Genomic DNA, 25,075 nt, shown 5'->3' with positions numbered 1-25,075 from the left:
CCTTAATATCGCAATGAGTTTTTAATAGAGCCAATGTATTAGAATCCACTGCAGATGTACCTAATGTAAAGGGTCTAGTTAGGATAAAAAGCCATTTATGGTAAAATGATATCCCATACAACACACACCACCTGCAGGGCAGCCATGACATCTGTAAAGCTCTAAAGTGCTTCTGTAAGATTTGTGGCCTATTCCTGAGCACATTGACACATGTATTTAGATTTTATAAAAGTTATATTTAATCATTTCTTTGCTATTCCACGTTATAGTGTCCATGCAGAATTGTTAAACCCCAAAAAGTTATTAGAAGTGCAATATAGGGCTGTATCAAATGTGACACTAAAACCACAGTAATATACCGTAATACATGATCATTTGGATGTGGATGGATAATCCAAATGTGTTTTGAAAGTGTCGTAATCGTGTACAGTGTATAAACCACGCCTCCTTGAAATGAGTCCGTGTTGTACGTGCCAAACGTTTCTTTATCTCTTTTCAGCGTTTTTCAGACGGGCGGGGTTTAGGGTGTAATCCACTCCTAGAACTGTTGCACGAAATTTCGGCCGGTACGGGTTAACAAAACCATTCGTCTTCGGACGAGGCGGAGTCAACTGAAGGGAAGACACCACGAAAGGTAGAAGGTTAAACGCCGCTCCTCTACGAGGAAGTGACGACTTCGGACCAGCGGCTACGTGAAACAAGCCAGTACTCGCTCAGTGCGGACTTATTCTCATTTACTGACAGATTCCTTGTGAAGACGCCAAATATCAAAATGTCCTCGATGGACCTGGAGAAGTTGAAGATGACGGGAGCAGGCCGAGCAATAGCGGTGCTCACTAGCGGAGGAGACGCACAAGGTGACTCCAAACACGGCCATACAACTGTCTGTTTTGTATCATGTCATCACTCGAGTACGATTTTAGATAGACAATGCTTCAGTATGTAGCGTCAAAACGTGGCTAACACAGTACAGTAAACTACAACACAGAAGAATGACAAACTAGTAAGGAAGGAAACTACAGGTTACAGTACTGATGGGGCGTTCATAAGCGTCAGTAGCAGTTGGAACTAATGGGTCTAAAAGTCATTTCAAAATGTTGTCAAGTTAAATAGGAACATGCTGCGATACTTTGGACCAATAAAAGTGCATGGAGTCATAAATCCTTCGATTTCTTCATGCTGGGTGATGAAGCAACACCTGATTAGCAAGCATTTCTTCGCTTACGTTCAAAGTTTTTAATTTTGCCATTGCACATTAGATTTGAATGAATTAAAACAATCAAGAAGTGATGAAAATGTTGGGTGATGAGCTGGAGCCTATCCCAGCTAACTTCAGACAAGGGGCAGGCGTGGGCGGGGTTGGGGTGCACCCTGGGCTGGCATTCAAAGACGGTGAAATGTAGTAGTCTACACTGGTCCGTAGTGTTACTGTAATGTTCAGCGAGACACACAAGGCTCACTCTTGATTGCCGGAACAACAGGCCTTTATTGCAGTTTTGAATAATCTCACACAGACACAATAACTCTCAGCCCCCAACGTCACTTCCTGTCCCCTCTCTTTCAGGTCCCCTAGGGAACACATTTATCGTAACACACACGAGCACAAATCTATATTTATGTCTGAAATGGCTTATTTTCTGTTACGTCTACTATATTGGGTGTTATAAGTATAAAGAACACTATAGGGGTGTTATTTCATGTCTAGAGGGCTCTAATGATGTTAAAAGTCGTTTTTAGTTGGTCATACACAGATTGTTTCTATGCTCTAACTACGAAAACGCAGGGATGAATGCTGCTGTGCGAGCTGTAACCAGAATGGGCATCTATGTTGGAGCCAAGGTCTACCTTATTTATGAGGTACAACAGCATGCATAATACACACATCCTTTATAGCAGTGGTTCCCAAACCTTTCACAGTTGCGTACCCCTGCAGACATTTGACTGGATGTACCCCCTATTCATGCACACTTAAAAAACATAAACCACACAATGAAACATCTTTGGTATGTTATTAATCATGTTATATATTATGACATTGTATACACACAGAGACCAATGAACAACATCACGCTGTCACCTTTCTTCTGCAGGCTGTTCACATCAGGTGTTCGATAGCATTATTTTCGCATTTTTCACTTGTTTTCATTTACCCCCTACGGCAGTCTGAGTACCCCACTTTGAGAACCTAGGCTTTATAGCGTCCAATAGTTTTGTATGAGTTGTTACTTTATCAAAAACCTTACTTCTTTAATCCAGTTTATTATCATGTGCGATGTCTTGTTGACTTGTAGGGTTACCAGGGTCTGGTGGATGGCGGTGATAACATCAAACTAGCACACTGGCAGAGTGTGTCCAACATCATCCAGCTGGTAGGTTGTATGAGTTCATCGGTAGCTGCTGACAGTGTCGGTACTGCTTACTATAAGCAATCCAAGCATCTTCCTCCCTCTGAAATGTGACAATATATGTTCTCTTTATCTTTGTTCGTTTTTTTTTTTATGATTCTAATAGGACTTTTTATTTCGACCATCTCGCCGTATCTGCCTAATACGCAGGTTCTAAACTGGTAAGGGGGCCTTGCGGCATGTGGTGTAGCGGTACTCGTGCAGCGTTTACTTGCTAAAGAAGAAGTAGCAAGTTGCACGCGTATGCAATTTGGAACCTTCAGTCTTGTGTGGCAGTAGAAAGGCATGTGTTTGTTTTTTTGTCATTTTAACTGCTGTGGTTGTGTTTTCACAGTCACAGTAGCAATGACTTCTTTGACATTAGTTCCAGAAGTACAGTGGAACCTCTAAAGTTGTCTCTTCTGGGATGCTCGTCAACCTTCAGTTAGTTTGAATTTAGAAAACGACTTCCCCATAGGAAATAAGAGCAGTTCAATCAATCCATTCCAGGGTGAAAACATCACAAGCCTTTATTAACTAGACTGGATTGCATCCTCCGGGTTGGGAATGAGGTCCTGCCCCAGGTGAAGGAGGTCAAGTATCTCCGGGTCTTGTTCACGCGTGAGGGAAGGTTGGGGCGTGTGGTCGACAGACGGATCGGCGCAGCGTCTGCAGTAATGCGGTCGCTGCACCGGACCGTCGTGGTGAAAAGAGAGCTGAGCCGGAAGGCAAAGGTCTCACTTTACCAGTCCATCTATGTTCCCACCCTCACCTATGGTCCTGAGCTTTGGGTCGTGACCGAAAGAACAAGATCGTGATAGATCGCTGAGATGGCTCAGGCATCTACTCCGTTAGTCTCCTGGACGCCCCCCTGGTAAGGTGTTCCGGGCATGCCCAGCTGGGAGAAAGCCCCGGAGCAGACCTAGGACACGCTGGAGGGATTATGTCTCACAGCTGGCCTGGGAACGCCTTGGAGTCTTCCCGATGGAACTGGAAGAGGTAGCTGGGGACCGGGAAGTCTGGACTTCCCTACTGAGACTGCTGTCTCCTTGACCCGACCCGGATAAACGGAAGTTAATCGGAATGGAATTGAATGGTTTCAGTTGCACGCAATCTTTGCAATTGCCACAAATGCGCCAGAGCGGAGAGCACGAATTGGGGGCGTATTAGGGGCATGTTAACTTGCGTAAACACACTCACACACGTGTAATGTTGTGTTTTGTGCGCATGCATGCCTATTCCCCGATGCACTGTGTTCACATGTTACACAAATACAAGTCGCATTTCTTTGGTAATGTGAACAACTACATACAAAAACCTAATTTTAACAAAAAATCAGATTTGGGCATCATACCCCGCAGCGTGACCGTAGCCCAAGTTCCAAGCCACTAAGAGGCAAATTTGCACGGTGTCTTGGGATTGCTATGATATGTTGGCATGTATTAATCAGCACTCTTGTCCGTGGCATTTTTTGTTGGCAACAGCATTTAAATGCACAAACTGCATCAAGTAGAGAGAAATTTGAATGTAGTTTGTTATGTTATGTATTTCATAGATGTTGTTAGATGTTTGAAATGTTCTGTTTCCCTCCCACTCATTTGAATACAATCCAAACCTTCCATTTCATACAGTATTTATTCCCCATTAGTGTTAACTTAGCATCCCAATTGTAGTATTAGTAGTAGTAATGGTCTGTAACTGTTGTGTTATGACGTCGCCGCCACAGGGTGGGACGGTGATTGGTAGCGCGCGATGCAAGGCCTTCATGTGCCGAGACGGGAGGTTGGCGGCCGCCTTCAACCTGGTGAAAAGAGGCATCACCAACCTGTGCGTGTGCGGCGGCGACGGCAGCCTCACCGGAGCCAACATCTTCCGCAGCGAATGGAGCAGCCTGCTGGACGAACTCGTGGAGACGGGTGAGCCAACGCCGACCCATCCTTGATCAGCATCATTTCTACAACACTGTGTCCCTTTCAGGGAGGATAACGGATGCTCTGGCAAAGCAGCACGGCCACCTCAACATTGTGGGGCTGGTGGGTTCCATAGACAATGACTTCTGTGGCACTGACATGACCATCGGAGCAGACTCTGCACTGCATCGCATCATGGAGATCGTTGATGCAATCATGACTACTGCACAAAGGTGGAACATTCACATGCACTGTGCAAAATAAACCCAGCTTTAACTGTACTCAAAACCAACTCAAAACAGTACATTTTAACAAAGTTAAATGCCATACAAGTGTAAAAAGAAGTTAACCACTCTTTATATTAAATTGTAAAAACAATCCATTTTAATGTTGATTGACATAATGTGTGACATAGGCATAATGGGAAGGTCAAACACCTTCCCATTACTGATACTTGATACTTTTTTTAAACATATGTACTTGTCACACAAGTGTAAAAAGAAGTTAACCACAGTAAAATGTGCCAAACAAAACAAACAATGCGTATGGCAATGCTGAAATCTTATTTTATTTTATTTCACATAACTTTTCACGTTCTTCTAACTTCTTTGGGAAGAAGTGCCGCCAAAAAGCCCCCCCAAAAAACAAAGAAAAGGCAAGAGGAGTTTGAATTAGAAGTGAAACTTCGCCATAGAGTTTTAAAAAAAATTTAAAATATGTCAATATAAAATCCTTGCCTTTACCTGCAGTCGGCTTCTTCATTTCAAGTGTGTTTACATTTTTAAAACTGCTAAGCTGCAACTATATTTTTTTTAATTATATTAAATCAGGCTACGCTCTATTTTAGTTTTCCACAAATGAAAAGAGGAAGCACTCAAAAAGGCCTCGCAAACTACACTTCTGTTTGTTGTATTCTGTTGTTGTAAAGGGTAAAATGAAAAAAAGAGTACAGCTTGTATTATGTTTGCGGCTCCAGACTTTTTCTTTAGCATAAGAGGGGGCAAGGTGGCTCTAATGATAGTCAATAGAAGAAGCGTATTGTGTTCATTACTTGACATTAGTTTGAGGGAAGAGCTGCTGCCTGTATCGATATCAGATATCGGGAAGAATGCATGTATTCATTCTCAATATCATTTCCAGTACTGTACACAGGAGCGCTTCACAAAAGTGATGTGCTTGTCGTTCTCCCAACAGCCACCAGCGAACATTTGTCCTGGAGGTCATGGGGCGTCACTGCGGGTGAGCTGAAATGCGTTTTTCTTTTCTCCCTGTGCAACACTCTCTGAACTGACCCAAACGCGTCTAATATATTTGGACTTTTTCTCCAGTTACCTGGCTCTGGTGTCCGCACTGGCATCCGGCGCCGATTGGCTCTTTATACCAGAGGCCCCCCCGAAGGACGGCTGGGAGGATCGCATGTGTGACCGTCTAGAGGCGGTGAGCGGTCAATACTCGTGGTCACTTCCGAGATTGGCATAAAAAATTATTGCTAGGAATTTTGTTGATTTCAGTGAAATGATTGTTTATTAGTGCAGTTTAATTATGAATGCAGAGGCGCTGTTGATTCAGCCTCAACTTGTTTGTGGTCTATAAAATCCCAACCTAATGTTAGTGTGTGTGTGTGTGTGTGTGTGTGTGTGTGTGTGTGTGTGTGTGTGTATACTTCCAGAGTCGTATCAGAGGGTCCAGACTCAACATTATAATTGTTGCAGAAGGAGCTATTGATATCCACGGCCAGCCCATCTCCTCTGCTTATCTCAAAGATGTAAGTTGGAGGATTTTAAAGTAGTTACAAAATAATTAGGGCTGTCAAACGATATTTAATCGTGAATAAGTACGGATTTAAATGTCTTTGTGGTAAATGACTCGATGCGCAACTGCAATGATAACTACAGAACATTTTCTGTAAAGGGATATCAGTTTTAGAAATATGGGCCATTATTTTAATCCAAAATATTAATAATAGAAATCCCCTAGTTTTTGAATGTTTAATGTGAGTGGCGATTTGTCCCACTTTGTTTGACAGTCCTTGAACGCACCTTCTCCCGTTCTCACATGCTGCACTGATAGATACTTTATTCATCTCCAAGAGAAATTCACACAGATGGGCTACTATACCGTATTTGTACTCTTTTTCTTTGACCTCATATTTGCTCCCAAATGCCGATACTGTGTGAGAATGCATAAAGGTCAGATTTGATGACCTTATTGAGTGCTAATGTGCATATTTGTGGTATACAACCTCTCTGAAAAACAAGTCCAGGCTCGCATTTGTGGATGGTGGGTCTGTATTCACTTCCTGCTTTTAATTTGAGATTGTTCCTGTCATAGTTTCACACAATACATAATAAAAACGACGTGCTCCGTGACAGTTCCAATCACAGCGAGAGTAGATAGAATAACTTTGGTCTTGTTGCAAGAGCCATCTGCCTGGGCTTTGAAGCTAAATTTACCAATCAAAATACCCCTTCCTTTCTCCATTTCTGCTCAATATTTGCTCCCGCTTGTAGCTACACGGTCACCGCTGCTTCCTCAAACTACGGTGTTGGCCGGGAGTCAAACAGGACGTGTGCACGTTAATCACGCGTTAAAAAAAAAAAGTGCCATTAAAGGAAACTTCCGTTATAACTTTGACAGCCCTAAAAATAATACAACCGTATCATCTTTGTAGAATCCCGTACTATGCTGAAGGTGCGTTCATATGTCTCTGAAGCTGGTGGTAAAGCGGTTGAATTATGACACCAGAGTCACCGTACTGGGACATGTTCAGCGAGGAGGAACGCCCTCAGCGTTTGACAGGATACTGGTGAGTTGTGCTTTTAATGCATATGCTATTAATGTTTATAAATACGCAGCAATACATCATAAACCACACAAAAACACTGGCAGTAGACGTGTATGAGGTACCTGACGTCTGGATCTCTATCATTTGTTTAATTAGTTTTCTTGGTTTATGTGAATAGAGCAACAGCTGCGTGATGGGACAACAAATTTGTGTTTAGTCCTGACCGATTGTGTGATTTTCAGGTTGAAACTGTATCTCTCGAACAGAGTATTTCCAATTCAAAAGTACAAGGCAAAGCAAACACATCAGTATGTGTGTGTTGCATGGAAGGAGTATGAGCATGGTCCATTCCAGTGTAAATAATGCTGCTTGGGTCTGTCCCATCCTGTCAGTTGTATATGTTGACTTTTGCTTCAGCAAAGGTGAACTCAGCACTGTCTCTTTCAACTTGTACACCGAAGAAGGCATTATGTGTCAAATCTGATTTATTTTCTATTCATAGATGGTCAAAGTTAATCAGGTTCTCCCATCCCGCCTCTGTGATTCTTCAGAGCAGTAAATTAGGCGTGGAGGCAGTCGTCGCCCTGATGGAGGCATCTCCTGACACTCCAGCCTGCGTCATTGGCCTTTCGGGGAACCATGCGGTCCGTCTGCCTCTTATGGAGTGTGTGGAGATGGTGAGTCTCCCCTCTGACCTTCATATTTCCTGGAGGTACCTGCAAATAATTGCAATCTCTTCGTTTACTACACCCTCTTTTGCAGACAAAGTTGGTGCAGACGGCCATGAATGAAAAGCGGTTTGATGAGGCTGTTAAACTGCGTGGGGGGTGAGCACTAAAATGCTCTTCTTTCTTCTACTTAGTCAATCCGTTCCATAATTTGATTCCACATACTGATAAGTACTGACGGTTTTTAGCGTTGTCCTTAAAGTGTTTTAAGTTTCATTTTTTCCTAAGACCATATTTCCCCTCTCTTGATGAGAACAATTGTATTATGTTTTTGGGTAGCTGGTTATTTTTTGCTTTATGCATAATTTTAGCTGTTTGAAGGTTCACCAGGTCAACTAATTTTAATTAGGGGCCGAATTTGAATTGAAAATGAACGATTCCAGTAGAATTGGAACGTTAGTCCCAGTTCCCATCGATGCTCGATGCCCAACCCTAACAGTTAGTGAGTAAAGTGTACTTTTATAGTTATTTCTCCATATCTCCAGATATGAAGATTCCAATAACAAGTGAAAGCACAATGGCAAATTGGCAATGGTAAAAGCAACCTAAAGGGGACGATTTTCTTGCAGGAGTTTTGAGAACAACTGGAACATCTACAAGCTTCTTGCCTTCCAGAAGCCTGCCCAGTCTCAGGTGAGGTTGTCTCTCTCTCACACACACACACACACACACACACACACACATATTTAATTTTAACATGTTGAATTACGTCCTACCTCAGAGCAACTTCTCTCTGGCTGTCCTGAACGTTGGTGCCCCAGCAGCAGGGATGAACGCGGCGGTGAGGTCGGCGGTGAGATTAGCGATCGCTCACGGACACAAGGTCTACGCTGTTCACAACGGCTTTCAGGGCTTTGCCAATGGAGAGGTGAGGCCTTAAACATTTGCATCCTTCACTGTAGATCGATTGTAGCATCTTATCTTAACAAGTGACTTGTGTGTCTCTGCAGGTGTTTGAAATGCAGTGGCACAATGTGGCAGGATGGACGGGCCAAGGAGGGTCACTGTTGGGGACAAAAAGGTGGGAACCAGGTGGTCTGGAGCACTGGTTTGGTACCCTTCTTATACTAATAATAAATTAATGACAAACTTCCTTACCCTACTTCAGAACCCTTCCAAGCAAACACATGGAGAAGGTTGTGGAGAACATCGCCAAGTACAACATCTCCGCCCTGCTTGTAATTGGAGGATTTGAGGTATATTTAAACACTTTGACAACCAGGGGTCAACATGAGGCCTTCAGTGATTTTCTTTACTACAATCAAAGGCCTACCGAGGCGTACTGGAGCTCTTCGAAGCCCGAGGTCGTTACGATGAGCTGTGCATCCCCATGTGTGTTATTCCTGCTACCATCAGCAACAACGTCCCCGGAACCGACTTCAGTTTGGGAGCCGACACTGCTGTCAACGCTGCCATGGAGGTAATGCACATCAAATTTTTCCAACCTCAGTCATAATGTGAGATATTAAGAACCAAGGGATTTTGACCACTGAATAACTTAAAAATGAGCACATTTGTTAAAGAAGCAGGTAAATTATGAAGAAGGGCCTGATAAACAGTAAGCTCATGGCTAAGGACGTCCATTTGCTTTCGTCCAAAATTACTTCTAATTCTTTGTTAGCCATTTGTTTGCCAATTCTTGTGCTGCACACACAATGCCTACAGTTATCTCTCCTTGACACTGCATTTTTGTTGACCTCCGCCCTTAGGGCTGTGACAAGATAAAGCAATCTGCCTCCGGGACAAAGAGGCGCGTGTTTGTGGTGGAAACGATGGGGGGATACTGCGGTTACCTAGCGACCAGCACTGGTATCGCTGTGGGCGCTGATGCAGCCTACATCTTTGAGGACCCCTTTAACATCCATGACCTGAAGGTAGCATAACTCGGAGATATGCAGTTTTTTCCCACATTTCATCTTATCATGCTGCCTTTTCACAGACCAATGTGGAACATCTAACGGAGAAAATGAAGAAGGACATCCAGCGGGGGCTCGTATTGAGGTCAGTCCATTTACCTGCACTGAATAACAGTTGCTGCAGCTCACAAAAAGACTGGCAGGCTGACTTCTTTTTATGCAATTTTTTGAGACATTAAATATACTTTCAGTTGCATTCAAATCCAGCCTTTATTTAATTTTCTTACTGTCTCTTCTGCTGTATTTTAATTTGCCTTGACAGGAATGAAAAATGCCATGATCATTACACGACCGATTTCCTCCACAAGCTGTATTCAGCCGAGGGGAAGAACATTTTTGACTGTCGGGTCAATGTGTTGGGTCACCTCCAGCAGGTATGGCGCCACCTTGTGGGATATATCCAACTACAGTGGCCATGTGCTAAGTATAAATGATCATCTATCTGTTCCCTTGACTTCATCAGGGAGGGGCACCGTCTCCTTTTGACAGGAACTACGGCACCAAGCTGGGAGTGAAAGCCATCCAGTGGATAAGTGAGAAGTTGATCGAAAACTTCCGACAAGGTAGAAAGAAAAGACACTACAGTAGTTGATCAGACACTCGAGCGCCTTTCACACGGCCTGTAAAAGCCGGCTTTTTACACACATTCTTTTCATGTCGCTGTTTTGTGTTAACGTCAAATGTTGCAGTGTGGAAGCACAAACAGTTGCAACGATGGTTCTGTGTGAAAGGCACAGGCAAATAAATGCTGGATCTTCTTTCAGAGAAGTGACATTCATTCATTCATTCATTCAGGTCGCGTGTTCGCCAACTCGCCAGACTCTGCCTGCGTCCTCGGCCTCCACAGGAAGGTCGTAGCATTCAGCCCCATCACTGAACTCAAGGACGTCACCGACTTTGAGTAAGCTCCAGGAATTCTTGCAGCACAGTTGTCAGTCTAGTCTTGAGTCATGAAATTATGGGATGTCGTCTTGCAGGCACCGAATGCCCAAAGTCCAGTGGTGGTTTAACCTGCGGCCTATGCAGAAGATGTTGGCAAAGTACCAAACTAGCTTCTGTGAATACGTGCCAGGAGAGATTGAACACGTGACCCGTCGCTCTCTCAGCATTGACTCTGGCTTCTAGGTGCCCCCAAATTGCACTCAGCACTTTTAAAAAATCTTTTGCCTGTCCTTTACATTTCTACATGCCTGCTACTGTGTTTGCAAAGGGTAAAAATAAACTACTGCTATTATTTATTTAATGGGGCATTAGGTGTAATACAGTGGAGCCCTGCACACTCACGATTCAGCATTCATGTGGTCAAAACATAATAGTTTTTTTTATATTCTCTTTTTTTGTCCGAAATAGGCCGTGTTTTTTCCACATAAAACACATCTCATTCACTCTAAGTTGGTAATACGTTATAATACAGGTAAAATGTACAGCATCCACCATGTACCAAAGCACACAATTTTTCCATGTTTCTGCCTCTCTGCTTCGCCGATAGTTTTTTCATCAAGTGTTGAGATTTCGCACTTTGTTTGGTCGTCCTTGAACTCATCAAAGTTGCTGTGAGAAGTGAAAATTATATGTAACTTCTGCACCATGACTCTGTGATTCCATCTTACATTATCATTCAGTAGTGGTTACAAAAAATGCGCTTTATAACTGTTTGAAGCACATTGAAGAGAGATTACAAGTCACTCTTATTGCAAATGTTGATCTGAAATCTGAGAATGTTAAACATAAAGCTAGCAGGAGGAAGTGAGCCGTGTGTCAAAAATATACATTTTCATGGGCATCTCAATTGTTAAATCGCAGATTTTTGCCATTCACTGGTGGCATTGGGGTGTATGTAACCCCATCTATTGCACAGGTTCCTCTAAGGTCAAACAGTACATTCTGCCATTCTTCCAACTAAAATTTGCACATTTGAAAAGGGATGGTAAATTTAGTCTGTTCCAAAGTCAAACTGTCTCCATCATAAACCCTTTATTAACTGTACAGGCAATGTTTTCAACATTCCTAACTGTCACACAAGTGTAAAAGAAGTTAACGTGAGAGCCGTGTGTACCACTGACAGAGTTGCAGTACATTACCACTACGTTGCAAGAAGTTCTGTGTTTACTTTCAGCTTTTCCTCTTTGCTGTCACTCGTATCCTTCTGTGGCATCACAAAAACAAACAACAAAAAACCTTATGAAGGTGGTTTGAACTTTAGGAATTTGTGCAACTTTTGATGCATGTTTTTCCAGAGAATTTTTGGTCAAATCTTGAATTGTACAACTTTGTTTGTATGGCATTTGAATTTAGAGGTTTCACTGTATTCTTGATGCCAAAGTGCAGACATTCTTAAACATCAAACGTCAAGTTATGCTACTGAATGACGTTGTCTAAGACATAGAAATGCAGTCGTGTTAAAATGAACCTCCTGTGAGATTAACTACTGAATCAATAATGAATGAGAGCCAAAAAGTGAAATATTGCTGTGTATCCATGTTGTAACATCCTCGTCCTCAAAGGGTCCATTAATTTTACACTGAAATGTTGACTTCCTTAAATATTTACACGCTGTGAGACTGAACTGCTAATCTTTGTAAGTAATTAATCTAAACAGATTAGATGTATAATCATGCATTTATTACAATATTTAAAACATGCAAACAAATGGCTTGATTAAAAATGGGAATGGGATGCATTAGTGTTGAAATGTTCTCATCGTGGAAAGAAATATTTTCAGAAATGGTGAAACAAACAAATGAACGGATGCCACTTCACAGAACCACAGAAGTGACCTTTTACAATAAACTCACTTTTTAAAATCTCATATCTGAACACTGTTCTAAACTTTCTATGTGAATGTACAAAACTCTTTAAAAGTTGAAAGAAAAGGGAAACTCATCCATGGTCTTTGCCTTGCTAGCCGCGGGGCTCTTGGAGGCGAAGGCAAATTGGAAGTCCTCACTTTGCTCTGTTTGTTTGAACAGGAAGTCCAGGCCTGCAGAGACACATGCTGTAACATGTAGTTCAAAGTAGGTAACGCTCCAAAATCATGCCAAGATGAGCGATTTACCGCCTGATTGTGGCTCCACGTTTTCCTGAAATCATAAAGCAGAGATTTGTTTTGCTTTTAAATGTGAACAGAAGAATTAACATTGGAGGATGTTCTTGTACCTTCTCGCTGAAAACAGAGCTTCCAAATGGAAAAGATAAATCCTGCAAAGAAATGAGGACATGAGTGCACTGGCGAAAATGTTTCGGTTTTTTTCCCCGTCTCACCTCATCACAGGAAGAGACCACATCAAACCCAAAACTCGAGAAGCCTGGGGTGCAGGGATTAGAGTTCAGTGAGAACGTGAAAGCTGGAGATTTGGTATCAGACGTTTCCTGAATTGGGGAACAAGCTGGGCTGAAGCTGAAGTGAACACACACGAGCATTCATTTTGAGTTATTGCTTGCCGTTTTCACAGAGATGGGAGAACTGACAGCAGGAACCTTACTTAAAGCGCAACATTGGTGTTACAGGCACAGTGCCTGCTAGAGCTGAGGACGACGGAGGATGAGGAACTTCATGCAGAGTGACTTGATCCCCATTGCCCTCATTGGCTGGGTCCTGCTCTTGCTCTGCTGTTCTTTCTTCCATTTCTTCCTCTGCTCCCTCCACTACCTCTGATACTGCTGCTTTCTTAGCCTGTGAACAAAAACAATACTATCACAAGTGTCAAGACACTGGGTTGTGAGCAACTAATTGAAACACACTACTGAGGAAAATTAGATTGAGACTGTACTTTATTAATCTCCAAGAGAAATTCACAAAGGAAATCTAGCTATTGACATTTTGACAGTCCTTAAAAAAAACAAACAACCAACAGTAGATATTTATATAATAAAAATATATACATATTTATATAATATTTTTAATAGTTATTTGTATTATTTACTATTTATTTGATGTATTCATTCATAAATAGAAAGATATTTGTCACTTACACACAATAAAAACCAAATATTTACACAAGAACCTATTAGAAGATATTAGATATTAGAAGATGCAAATACAATAATTTATTTTTACCCGTGGAGTCACAATGACATCCACCCCCCATATTAGCCCTACCCTCCCATATTAGCCTTCTCCATGAAGCAGGAAGTAGCCTGCTAACTGACAAACACTATATTGATCTGCATATAAAACCTATTTTCTCCAGAAAAAGTCTGAAAGAGGCGGCTCGTCTTGAAATTTATCAATTCCAACCAACAGGTGCCAAATGACTTCTCCCCAATCGAGTGAGAGCTTTTCTTCCCGTCACTAACACTGATCATGAGAGATGCAGCTGTGACACAGGGACCCGCCTGGAAAAAATGATTCAAAGTTTTTTCTTTAAAAATATTTACATTCAGAGCCGTCGTATGTACGGGTCAATACAGTATTTCTTTGGACTGCGCTCTGCTGATACTAGTTCTGTTGCTAAAACAACTTGGCTCGAACACTTGCGCAAAGTACTGTGCACAAACCACAACATCGGGTACACCTGCACAATCTAAACATTCTGTTATTTCCTCTCAAAACAGTATTATAATTAATACAGCTTTTCTTTTGAATTGGTTTAATACTTACTGTACTTACTGTCCCAGTCTCCTGGTCCTCTGCTTCTTTATGGTGCATCTCAGTTGACTCTGAAAAAGTATTTTACAGCCTTACTGAGCTTGAATGTGCTAAATAGAGCCAAATACATCTCTGTGCTTACCCTCTGTCTGTGGATTTAACCTCACAATTTGCTTATTGCTTCTTGTTTCATCAGCACTGCAGGAGGGCCACTCCTGAGCCTCCCTTTCTGTGTCCATTTCTTCAATATTCCCATCTGCCGCAGCTTCTGGACCGCTCTGCCATCTCTTCTTTAGGTTTGTGTTTAAACAGGACAATGAAGATCAGTGAACTATGATAAAGCACCGGTGATACCAAATGCACCACAGTACCTTTATCTCATCCAGACTGACAGAGGTGATGACAGTGGCAGAATCATCCACGGATACATTCTCTGTTTCTTTGTCTAGTTCTGCTGTGGGGAGCTGCTCAGGGTCACTGAAAGAAGATGTGACAAAAAACTCAGCTCTTCTGGAGCCACTTAGGTATTATTCCGTTTTCTGTAGATACCTGTCAGCTGGTTTCTTTGAAGAAGATGAGGAGGGAGAGGTATCTGGTAAAACATTGGATGTTAACTGAAAAATAGCTGGAAAACATCCTAGCACTGACTTAAGAAACGTTAGGGCCACATTTAAAAGACAAAAATAATTCCAACAGTAGAAAAATCATAGAATTACAAAAATAAAGTTTAAATATGGCAAGTATAAAGTCATTATAAACCACAACTACAACAACAATAAAGTAGAAGTATTATACGGAAATGTTATAAGAATGAAGCATAATATTACAAGGAAAAGTTTTATTTTGAGAATGAAACATTTTGACGTTAAAGTCTCAATATTACAAGGACAAATTTTAAAAAGTTAAAGATACTCTATGCAACTCGCTCAAGATTAGTTTGTTTTTTTTCTTCCCCAACCAAAAAAATAGAACACCACCACCGGTGAGCATATGTAATCAGAAGTGGTTTAAAGTTGTCCCAAAAAAAGTCTATATTTTTCACATTTGCAATTAAACGGCATAGAAATGGACGTTAATTTTCCTTTGGTCTGTATAAAATAATCACCGTTCATGGCTGACACTAACGGCTGTCTGTAAAGTACGTTGTAGCGCATACACACGCACAAAAACAGTCTCGTAGAGGTGACCAACAATTTACATCCAGGTTCTTGTTATGATAGGCGATACTTTCAATGATAGCCAACGCTAGTTGCTAAACTTTGCCAAATCGCTATCATTAGCTGACCACAAGCGCATGAGTGCGTTATGTGGGGCGTACTTTACGTACTCAAAGCGGGGAGAGAGCGGGATATAATGCTTGCAGCACATTCGAACGCTGCCGCCCTTTAGGCAACCGGGGAACCCGAGCAGTTCCTTTAAGTCAGCATTTTATGAGGAAACTACGAAAAATTTTAAATTTTTCAAAAATAAAAATATCACATATTATAAGAATGCAGGCACAATATTACAAGGGAGAAGGTATTTTATGAAAATAAAATAGTAATTTTTGAGAACAAAAGCTGTAATTGTACGACAATACAGATTTTTTAATGAAGATCATTTTCTGGGAGAAATTTATCAGTATACGAAATTAAAGATGTAAGAAAAAAGGCTTAATATTCAAAGTAAAAAATATTTGACAAGAGTATTTTACAAGATAATATTATTACAAGAGTAAAGTTGTAATTTTATGAAGAGAGAAGGTCAAATTTTTTTAAAGAACAAAGACATAATCGCCTCTTTCATCGGTTTTGTTCCATCATCTAACCAGAAATCTTTTTAGCAAATCTTTTATATTACTGTATATGGCGACTACCGGGCCCAGTTGAGTTTATGTATTTTTGTGGCAATTTCCACTTTTTCCTTTTAACAGTACTATCTGTTTCCTTTTCACTGTGGCCCTAATATCCCTTCCTACTAACTGAAGAGTTTGTTACCAGTGAGATGTCCCCCTTCCTTGGCTTTTATTGTTACTTGATCATGACAGGCCTTGATGCGGCTGTCCATGTCAACGTTGTAAGCCTTCAGCTTTTGGGCAAATGGCTTTTCATGAGACTGCAAAAGCTTGCTGTAGCTTGCAATTTTTTCTGCATACACTTCCCTTGATGGGTTAGAAGTACAGACAAAACAGTCTGTGATTGTAAACGATGTACAATGTACTAAACTAACAATAGATTGACCCACTTGTCATTGCTGTAATTGACTTTAACGCTCTCCAGTTCTGTTATCAGAGTCCGCTCGTACTGAAGCAGCAATGCCTGAGTTGCCTTCATGCTGGGGATTGATAAAACAAGTTATTAAAAAAAAATACATACCAACATCCTTTTGTGTTAATACCTTTTTGCAACTGCTCTGTTGTGTTTCAGAGTGTTCTGTTTCAGTTCAATGTCCTCATCCAGATTGTCAATATTTTTGCGCGTCCTTTGGTTATCAGTCCTCCTTTCTGCAATGTCAGCTTTACAAACTGCTGGCACATACATGAATTACAGTGGATAGGAAACCTTTTCTTTCATTAAAAATCACCCAATTTACCTTCAATTTGTCGGTCGATTTGAGTCTTCTTCACAGAAAGCTCACGAACTTCTATTACTATTGAAATGGGTAAAAATACGTTTAAAATACAGTGATGAATTAATGTAAACGTATCCATCATAACATCTCTGCTCGCCACAAAGGTAAACACATTAGCTCAGGGTTAAGTAAAATTTGGTGACTAGAACTACTAAAAGAACTTACCCAGCTGGCAAAGGAGACTGTCAATATTCGGTGAAATTTGGAACGCCATTTTAGTTACAGTGGCTTTAGCATTTGCATTAGCTGTCCTCAATTTTTAGCTTCAGTCTGCTGATTTGTGGGGGACAACCAGAATAACATTGTTGGTAATTATAAACCTAACAGGCCTATTTCTTTTTAAAGGAAGCTTGTACACACCCAATTTACTATTTAGCACATTATTTGTGCTCCTAAGTATGCTAATAAGCAATTTATCTCAGCTATGCTAGCTTAGTAGTTCATGGCTGAAATGAAATACAGAAATTCACCGGATCATGGATAACCATTACTTTTCTTTATGGCGTTTCAATAATTAATATGGCTTTTTTTTTACCTAATATATAATTTCCACAATGGTCTTCGAATTTAACCTCTGTCTTGTAATGATTTACTCATTTTCGTGTCGTACTCTATGGAAGTGACGGGCGGGGCTTCGGCGCTATTCGGGAAAACAATTTGCGTAACGCATCTGTACCGCCGACCGCTAGTGCTATTCTGGAAACAAGTTTACGTAGATTATCGGCATGCCTAGCGTTTGGTTCCACTGTATCCTGGAAGTCATTTTGCGTAACTCATCTGTACGTCTCGGTGTTCGCTGCTGCCAAGTGCAACACTAATATAGCGTCTTTTTGTGGTCGCTGTTAATGTTCTGAATGCCGTAGCAGTCTGATGAAGGTAAGAGTGCATATTCTTACCAGTTTATATGAGAGAGCGTTGTACTACCGGTTGGTGTCGGCAGACAAAAGAGCGGACATGGGTGGGATTTAAATGGGAGGAGATCATCTGGGCGAAGAATGGTTTGCATTGTCTGTTTAGTTCCCGCATAATTCCTTCATTTAAGGTTGATGTTTTTATATGAGCCACCTAGCTATGCAAAAACATGCCTCTAATTTTATGTCGCCGATTGTATGATATACGGTATAAACTAGCTAACGCACATTAAATAATGTGAGCAATTCGATCAAGATTTGATTGTTGTTGGTGATATCATTATGCGTGAGTCGAGTGGGTGTTTTTGGGTGGGTTTTATTAGCTAGCATTACTGCTTGGATGAATGGACATTGAATATAGGTCAGGATCATTGTGCACTGTGGATTACTTGTAACACAAATACTAATGGTCTCATGCCTTTCCTCCTCTAAGTCTCTCTTTGTGTCATTCATCCAGTTCCTACTTTGACCACAACGAATGGACAACAGCCTCCATACTGAATAGTCTTCATAGAGTTCACTATAGGCCAGCCACGTGACAGCATGGACAGTGTGGAGGAATCTCATACTGAAGGAGAAGGCAGCCCTCAGATCATCTCTCTCAGGTCTGACGCATCAGTCAACCATGATGGAGACCTGGGGCCGTCTGTAAGGAGGAAGAGGAGGAAGAAGAAAGAGCAGCGTCCCGAGTCCGTCATCATTTACCGCTCTGACATGGAGAGGGCACCTGGCGAGGACCAAGGAGGTGAAGAAGAGGGAGCCCAGAGAAGCACGGAGGAAGGGGCTAAATTCCTCTGCACACCTACCAATGAAGGTGACTCATCCTGTCTCTCTTCACATAAAAAAGTCAATAGAAAAAGTAAGCGTTTACAGGAAAAAAATGTTCAAAAGACGAATGTTATCCAGTGTTAGGAGTAACGGCATTGAACATAACAGCGTTACAGGTGGTCCTCGGTTTACGGTATTCCATGTTACATGGTTACGTACATGCTCCCATGAATTAATTAAAAACGTCATTTTTGTCCGACACTTGCTGGAGAACGAGTCACAACTTGGAGCGTCATGGAAAAATACACTATGTGCTCATTATTGGCCGCATCATTAAGGGTAACGATTGTATTGTAACGTCTACCTGGACGCTATAAGAATGACGAGGAGGTGGTCGGTCAGCAAACTCTTTATTGCAAAAAGAAAACAGGCTACTGTCAGCCCAACCGCGCCAAAACAATATCAGCAAACTCAACTGCCCTCTCGGCACCTTGCCAGCCTCCTTCGGCACGCACAGTCAGGACTTACTGTATGTCCCGCTTTCATGAAATCACAGAACTCTACAACAGTACAGTACACATGCCAGGTCGCCAATGCTCTAAAAGCAACAGTAATAATAAAACAGTATAGTATCGGATATAGAAAGCTTGTCAGTGCTTTGGCTTTTTTAAATTACTCTTCCATTCTTTTATTTAGTGTTTTGTTACTGTATTTTATGTCCTTCTAGTGTACAGTGTGAGAGAATTGGGAGTTAATTTAGGTACAAGATCCGACTTGCACCAAAACGTGATTTACATCACAGTCTAGAAATGGAACGTGTTTGTAACCACCTGTATTGTTTTACGATAATGCATAATGTAATTCATTTCAAACGTTACAAGGCCGTTGCTCTTACCGACAGAGAAATGTGGCACTTTATATTAATGCAGTGATATCTACAGTATATCAAGCGATCTGGATGTCACTTCAGTCACAACTGTTCACTACTACTACACAGGAAGCTAAATAGCACGTCGACAAAGGTGGTGGTTGCTCACGCTCAGGAAATCAGTGCCCCCACAGTGCTTTGGTTGTGAATTGCAAGTCACGAGCTCACCCTGACCCGTAGTTTCATGAAACATCTCTCAACGATGTATGCTTCCACGAAGCTAAATTTGAATACTTTTACGTTGTTGTTGTTTTTAAAGCAATGCGATAATTGCTTTTCCTGGTAACTTTTTAAGTAAATCATTTGCACAACACCGATGATAGCACATGAATGCTAATAATAATAACTATTAGCTTTACCAGCTATAACACAAAGCTGAGATGGTCACTTTCAAAGCGATACAGTATATCTGTAAATTTTTGATACCACTCTTGCATTGAATGTGACTTGGCTAAATGCATTTGCCTTAGAGACATACATGGTGGCAACTCATTACCAGTTTACCAGCTATTGTACTAAGCAGCCAGTACAGCGATATGTGTGAGCACCGTATTCCTACGTCACAATGAGTTGTGTTTTCAGTTCTACGGTTATTGTCACACTTTTTCTGTTTGCCATCCCTGCTGCCTTTCTGGGATGGTATCACCAAAAGAAAAAGCAACACAGTCACCACGGCGCCATGGTGTATAACTGAAGTGTAATACAAATTTGAAGGGCTATCTTCCAGAATACCGAATATAAGATATTTTTCCACTATAAAAGAAGTCTGGAATACACATGGTTTAGAGCAGGGGTCTCAAGCTCAACTTAGTTGGGGGCCATCAGTGAAGTCTGGGCGTATTCCACAAAAAAAAATGTGTCAATTATTTAAAAAAAATAAAACAAATATAAAAATATTATATATTGAAGCGTTGCTGGGAGTACTTTGGGCTTCCCAGAATGCCTTGTGGCACTTGTTTTGTAAACAATTTCTTATTATTTCCCATTGTAGTAACTGTTGTCCCATGTGTGTTAATTACCTTTTGCATTTTGTTTTTGTACCTTAGTTGTAGTTAGTGTTCTGTCTAGTGACCCCTGCTGTTTATTTCACGGTGTGACAAGCTCACTGCAGGTTCAGTGTTGGCTATTGCTTACCCAATTAAAGAACCTTTTCCTTTAAGCATGCTAAAGTGCCTGTGACCATCTGTTATGACCTGGCTTAAGGGCCACAACCAAAAGGAGACACAGCGGAGGCACAATTTAACAAACAAATGCTTTATTAACACAACCTAAACCAAGGTAAACCAAATTAAGCCAAATTAAACCAAATCCAAATATTAACTAAACCGTAAGGCAATGTAGGTGAATATCGGTACAATGTATAGTGTAGAGTGTGCTTGCATGGAAGTGTGTATGTGTGTTGAGGAATGTACACCTTAAGTTAACAAAAACTACCAAACCAAAGTTGGGAGGATGACCTGCAGCATGTTTCCCAGTCTGGAGAGGGAGAGGGAGAAGGAGAGAGCGAGGTTAGTTGGCAGCTGGAACTTAAATCACCACTGACGTCCCAGTCGTCACAGGCACTCCAGATTGCCCAATCAGTCAACAGCACCTTCAAGAGGACCCTAGGGGCCATAACACCATCGCTTGTGGGGGCCACACTAACACTAAACTTTGATGTCAATTAGGGGGCCACAAATTATGGCTGTGGCCCGCGGGCCGAGAGTTTGAGATCCCTGGTCTAGAGGTTTATATGTGCAAATCTGCAAGTGGCGCTAAATGACTTTTCCGCAAGCATGCGTGAGCTTTTTTTCCTGTCACTCACACACACACACACACACACACACACACAACAGTGACCTTGGAAAAAAGTGGTTTGGTTGAACAGGTTAGCAAACAACAGAGGAAGAGTTATGATGCTAACGCTTAAAAAAGATTCAATTCCCTATTCATTTTTCCACAAACAAATCTGGAAAAAGATGAATTCAGGGTAGTCTTTTATTTTTGGCGTCAATACGGTATTTTGGTCAAATTGAAGGTTCCGCTGTATCTATAAGTCAAGGTGCAACAATAGATGACCATGCTGATGTCTCCAGTCATCTCATGTGGTCTGTGACTTTTACCTCTTAACAGGCGGAGGCTGGAGCCTCCCCCCAGACAGCCGCTATGTGACGCTGACAGGCACCATCACACGGGGCAAGAAGAAAGGCCAGGTGGTAGACATCCATGTTACTATGACTGAGAAGGAGCTCCGTGAGCTGGCTATGTCAAAGGAGCGGCTCAATGCAGAATGCGAGGCAGGGGATGACTCGAAGCGTGCGTGCAGGTTGGGTGTATGTCAGGGACCCCATGTTGTACTGTGGAGCATCTCCTGTGCCCCCGTTGTCTTCATCCTCTCCTTCATCACCTCCTTCTACTATGGCACTCTGACCTGGTACAACGTTTTCCTGGTATACAACGAGGAGCGGACATTCTGGCACAAGATTACAATCTGCCCCTTCCTCATCATCTTCTACCCGGTGCTCATCATGCCCATGGCGCTGTCTCTAGCGCTTTACTCCGCCGTGGTGCAGGTGTCCTGGGCCCTCAGTGGGTGGTGGCAGGCTGTGAGGGACCTGGAGAAGGGCTTCTGCGGTTGGGCCTGCGGGAAGATGGGTCTGGAGGACTGCTCCCCCTACAGCATCATAGAGCTGCTGGACTCCGACACCGTCTCTGGCACTCTGCAGAGCAAAGCCCCAAGTGAACTCGCCCAGACGTCGTCAGTGTGACATGGACTGAAATACAGGTCACATTGTGTGCTTTGGTGGCACACATGATACACTGAATCTACATTACATGTAGTACTGTGCAAAAGTCTTGGACCACCGTTAGATTTGTTTTAGCAACGCTTTAATGTCCATCCATCCATCCATCCATTTTCTATGCCGCTTCTCCTAATTAGGGTCGCGGGGGCATGCTGGAGCCTATCCCAGCTGACTTCGGGCGTATGTTAATAAATGAATGATATATAGTTAAGTGTTGGGAGAGTCATATTTTTTGTTTATACAGGATATTATACTAATATCTAAATTATATGTACTCGAGTTTGAAGCACTGTACCCCATTGAGTTAAAAACTAAATATAAATGTATAGAGCATATTATTGTAGTTCATTCAAATGAATGAATTAATTAAAAATCACATATATATTGCAAAGTAATATATATTAATATTATAGTAGTATGCTGTATTATGGCTTATGTCACCCACTGAAGAGTACGTATTTTTCTGACTCAAACTTTTAACTCGGAAAAAAATAAATAGCAATCACAGCCGCCTGTATGTGCGTGCCATTGTAATACTGGGGGCAGACTTTTGCACAGTACTGTAACATAAGTTTTTTTTGGAGGTCAACTTCATATGCGTTGTTACATCTGATCACTTTTTTCTACACTATCATCAAAATAACTCTATTTCTGTTTTGTGCTCACCAAAAATGTTCTTTAGCACCTTGAAACCTTTCATTCTCTACAATATTTCATTTCATTACATGTACACGTGGAGGAGTTTTGTGCTGATAGATCCAGCCATAATTCAAAGCCCTAGTCCAAATAACAAGACATGTCTTCACATTGAACTATCACAACACAGATGTTTGGTATCTGCTTGGTCTCCACATTATTTGTCAGTGTGAATGAAATCCTCCCACTGAGGATCTTTGTTACATTTTACCTCCATCTTAGCTTTAATCCTTCTTTAATTTATTTTCATATTTAAGTGTCGATGTCCAATTGTTGAAGATAGTTGTTTTATACAGTTTTTCTCTTTTTAAAAAAATAATAAATGTGTTTCAAGCATCTGTCAAAGGCTAAATGAACTATATATTTGGTGAAATATATGACATGAAGTACTGTATACCACTCTGTTATTGTCTCTAAACGTTTACCAAGTAATGCTGTAAATGTCTTTCAGACTGTCAGGTTGGAACTTGTTGCATTCCATGCTTTATGTGGTAAACCTGCAGGACGTATATCTATATATTTATGAATAAAAAGGGCACCTTGTTGCATGGCAACAGTATTGACTTTGATTTATCTACATCGGTGTGTGTTTTATTTCTTTAAATTAGTTCATACAGCGTACATTCCAAATTATGTTTCCAGCAAATCTCTGTACTGATTCCGCAAGCATGGTGTAAAACTGGACCAGCCAAAATCCACGTCTGTAATTTATATCAGGGGTGTCCAAACTTTTTCCAGCGAGGGCCACATATGGAAAAGTCAGAGGACGTGGGGACTATTTTGAGATTTAAAAAAAGACATTTTGTATGTATTTAAAAACAAAACACATTATCGGTGTCACAAGATCTCGCAGTATTAAAATGTGACAGGATTTCTCTTTCAGAAAAAAAAAGTCTCGTGGGCACTTGGCCTGGAACAATAAATGAATTAATCACACAATAAATGAAAATGAACTTGATCATTTTGCCGGCCGGAGTATTTCCATGTGCATGCGTGTCCGTTTTCCTCGTCTCTCTCCTCTAAACAGGCAGGAAGAGAGTTCACTGTGCATTGATTTCAGCACCTTTACGCTGTAGTTCTGTAGAACAACAGCATGAATGGGTTGAGCACTTTTGTCTGTCATACAATTTGTCTCAGTGGGTGGAAGCAGGGCTGGTAGCACACATAGAGTGCAGAAGAGTGTAACGTAATAGAAATGAAATTAGTAGATTGCAATATATTGTCATATATGTTTTATATTTTGTTCATTGTACTTTTCTTAAAAGGAATTTTAAAATCTTGTCATGTCTCGTTCGACACCCCTAGTTATGGGTGACTATACGTAGTGTTAATTATTAGTATCACATTTCAGCTTTTTTGTTGCATTACACCTTTTTTGCTGTTTTTTTCCCATTGTTGCTGTTATTATTATTTTTTATTTCTACAATGTGCTGGCCGCACTTGGGACACCCCTGCATTAAATGAATTAATTCTTATTCTGAAAATGTAAGTATTGACAGAATAATACCTTTATTATTGAGAAGAGAGAAGTGTACTCTGGGGTCATGGGCAATACTACAAATTTTGAAATCAAGTCGATACCAACATTTAATACAATATGACTCAATGTAAGTAAATCTACCAAATAATAGACCTATTCCCTTTTAATACATATGTGTTTGAGAAAAATAAAATAAATCGTGCACAATAAGTAAACAAAAGCAAAAATTACTTTTGGCTCTCATTGAAGTTTTTTGGCTTTTTGCCCCCAAAGCCCTCCTATGACTTATTCCTTGACTTTGTAATAATATAATAATTTACAAATATATACAATGTAATTGAACAACACAACAAAAAGCAAACAAATAAACATATCAATGTTAGTCCGATACCAACACTACCCTGGTATCGACAAAATCGATATTTGTACCGATCCGTTCCCCTCTCTGTACGTTACAGAGTTCCCCTTTAAAAATAATTTGAAGATATTTTTATAACTAATATCGAATATTTAAATACTAACTAACATAAATGTCCGTCTATTTCTTAGGGATACAATATTTTCACTAAGAAAAAACACGTAAGCATA

The 25,075-nt window shown here is 41.0% G+C and overlaps 3 protein-coding genes across 12 annotated transcripts; 2 read left to right on the top strand and 1 right to left on the bottom strand.

The window, feature by feature from the left end:
• The first annotated feature begins 611 nt into the window (after nucleotides 1-611).
• On the top strand, nucleotides 612-13,650 carry pfkla (phosphofructokinase, liver a). Its single transcript, XM_054786337.1, has 22 exons — nucleotides 612-857; nucleotides 1,784-1,857; nucleotides 2,292-2,369; nucleotides 4,111-4,300; nucleotides 4,362-4,527; nucleotides 5,489-5,533; nucleotides 5,623-5,731; nucleotides 5,964-6,059; nucleotides 7,008-7,100; nucleotides 7,631-7,756; nucleotides 7,842-7,906; nucleotides 8,377-8,440; nucleotides 8,529-8,675; nucleotides 8,758-8,828; nucleotides 8,916-9,003; nucleotides 9,075-9,227; nucleotides 9,517-9,681; nucleotides 9,747-9,808; nucleotides 9,986-10,097; nucleotides 10,187-10,286; nucleotides 10,519-10,624; nucleotides 10,701-13,650. The coding sequence occupies exons 1-22, from the start codon at nucleotides 773-775 to the stop codon at nucleotides 10,846-10,848; spliced, it is 2,343 nt and encodes a 780-aa protein (XP_054642312.1). The 5' UTR covers nucleotides 612-772; the 3' UTR covers nucleotides 10,849-13,650.
• Nucleotides 7,232-17,917, bottom strand: LOC129187291 (uncharacterized). Of its 9 annotated transcripts, none has more exons than XM_054786338.1 (18): nucleotides 17,457-17,730; nucleotides 17,087-17,194; nucleotides 16,883-16,939; nucleotides 16,688-16,817; nucleotides 16,535-16,624; nucleotides 16,288-16,451; nucleotides 14,861-14,903; nucleotides 14,683-14,788; nucleotides 14,454-14,601; nucleotides 14,324-14,382; nucleotides 13,206-13,396; nucleotides 12,985-13,120; nucleotides 12,880-12,921; nucleotides 12,779-12,803; nucleotides 9,081-12,703; nucleotides 8,906-8,982; nucleotides 8,524-8,811; nucleotides 7,232-7,795 (listed from the first exon to the last, which is right to left on the bottom strand). In XM_054786338.1, exons 2-15 carry the CDS (start codon nucleotides 17,133-17,135, stop codon nucleotides 12,579-12,581), a joined length of 1,365 nt encoding a protein of 454 aa, XP_054642313.1. In that variant the 5' UTR covers nucleotides 17,136-17,194; nucleotides 17,457-17,730; the 3' UTR covers nucleotides 7,232-7,795; nucleotides 8,524-8,811; nucleotides 8,906-8,982; nucleotides 9,081-12,578. The 9 variants fall into 9 exon arrangements, with proteins under 9 accessions (XP_054642313.1, XP_054642314.1, XP_054642318.1 ...); XM_054786339.1 differs by having other exon boundaries at nucleotides 8,906-8,979; XM_054786343.1 differs by having other exon boundaries at nucleotides 14,454-14,598.
• On the top strand, nucleotides 14,142-23,584 carry tmem169b (transmembrane protein 169b). 2 transcript variants are annotated; one of them, XM_054786349.1, is made up of 4 exons: nucleotides 14,142-14,607; nucleotides 14,761-14,835; nucleotides 18,290-18,646; nucleotides 21,641-23,584. In XM_054786349.1, the coding sequence occupies exons 3-4, from the start codon at nucleotides 18,376-18,378 to the stop codon at nucleotides 22,273-22,275; spliced, it is 906 nt and encodes a 301-aa protein (XP_054642324.1). In that variant the 5' UTR covers nucleotides 14,142-14,607; nucleotides 14,761-14,835; nucleotides 18,290-18,375; the 3' UTR covers nucleotides 22,276-23,584. The 2 variants fall into 2 exon arrangements, with proteins under 2 accessions (XP_054642324.1, XP_054642323.1); XM_054786348.1 differs by lacking the exons at nucleotides 14,142-14,607; nucleotides 14,761-14,835 and adding an exon at nucleotides 17,612-17,797.
• The last annotated feature ends 1,491 nt before the right edge of the window (nucleotides 23,585-25,075 follow it).

The sequence above is a fragment of the Dunckerocampus dactyliophorus genome, chromosome 9 (assembly GCF_027744805.1).
Source record: "Dunckerocampus dactyliophorus isolate RoL2022-P2 chromosome 9, RoL_Ddac_1.1, whole genome shotgun sequence".
Lineage (NCBI taxonomy): Eukaryota > Metazoa > Chordata > Actinopteri > Syngnathiformes > Syngnathidae > Dunckerocampus > Dunckerocampus dactyliophorus.
The sequence above is the reverse complement of the archived record's forward strand: the minus strand, read 5'-3'. Positions and strand labels throughout refer to the sequence as shown.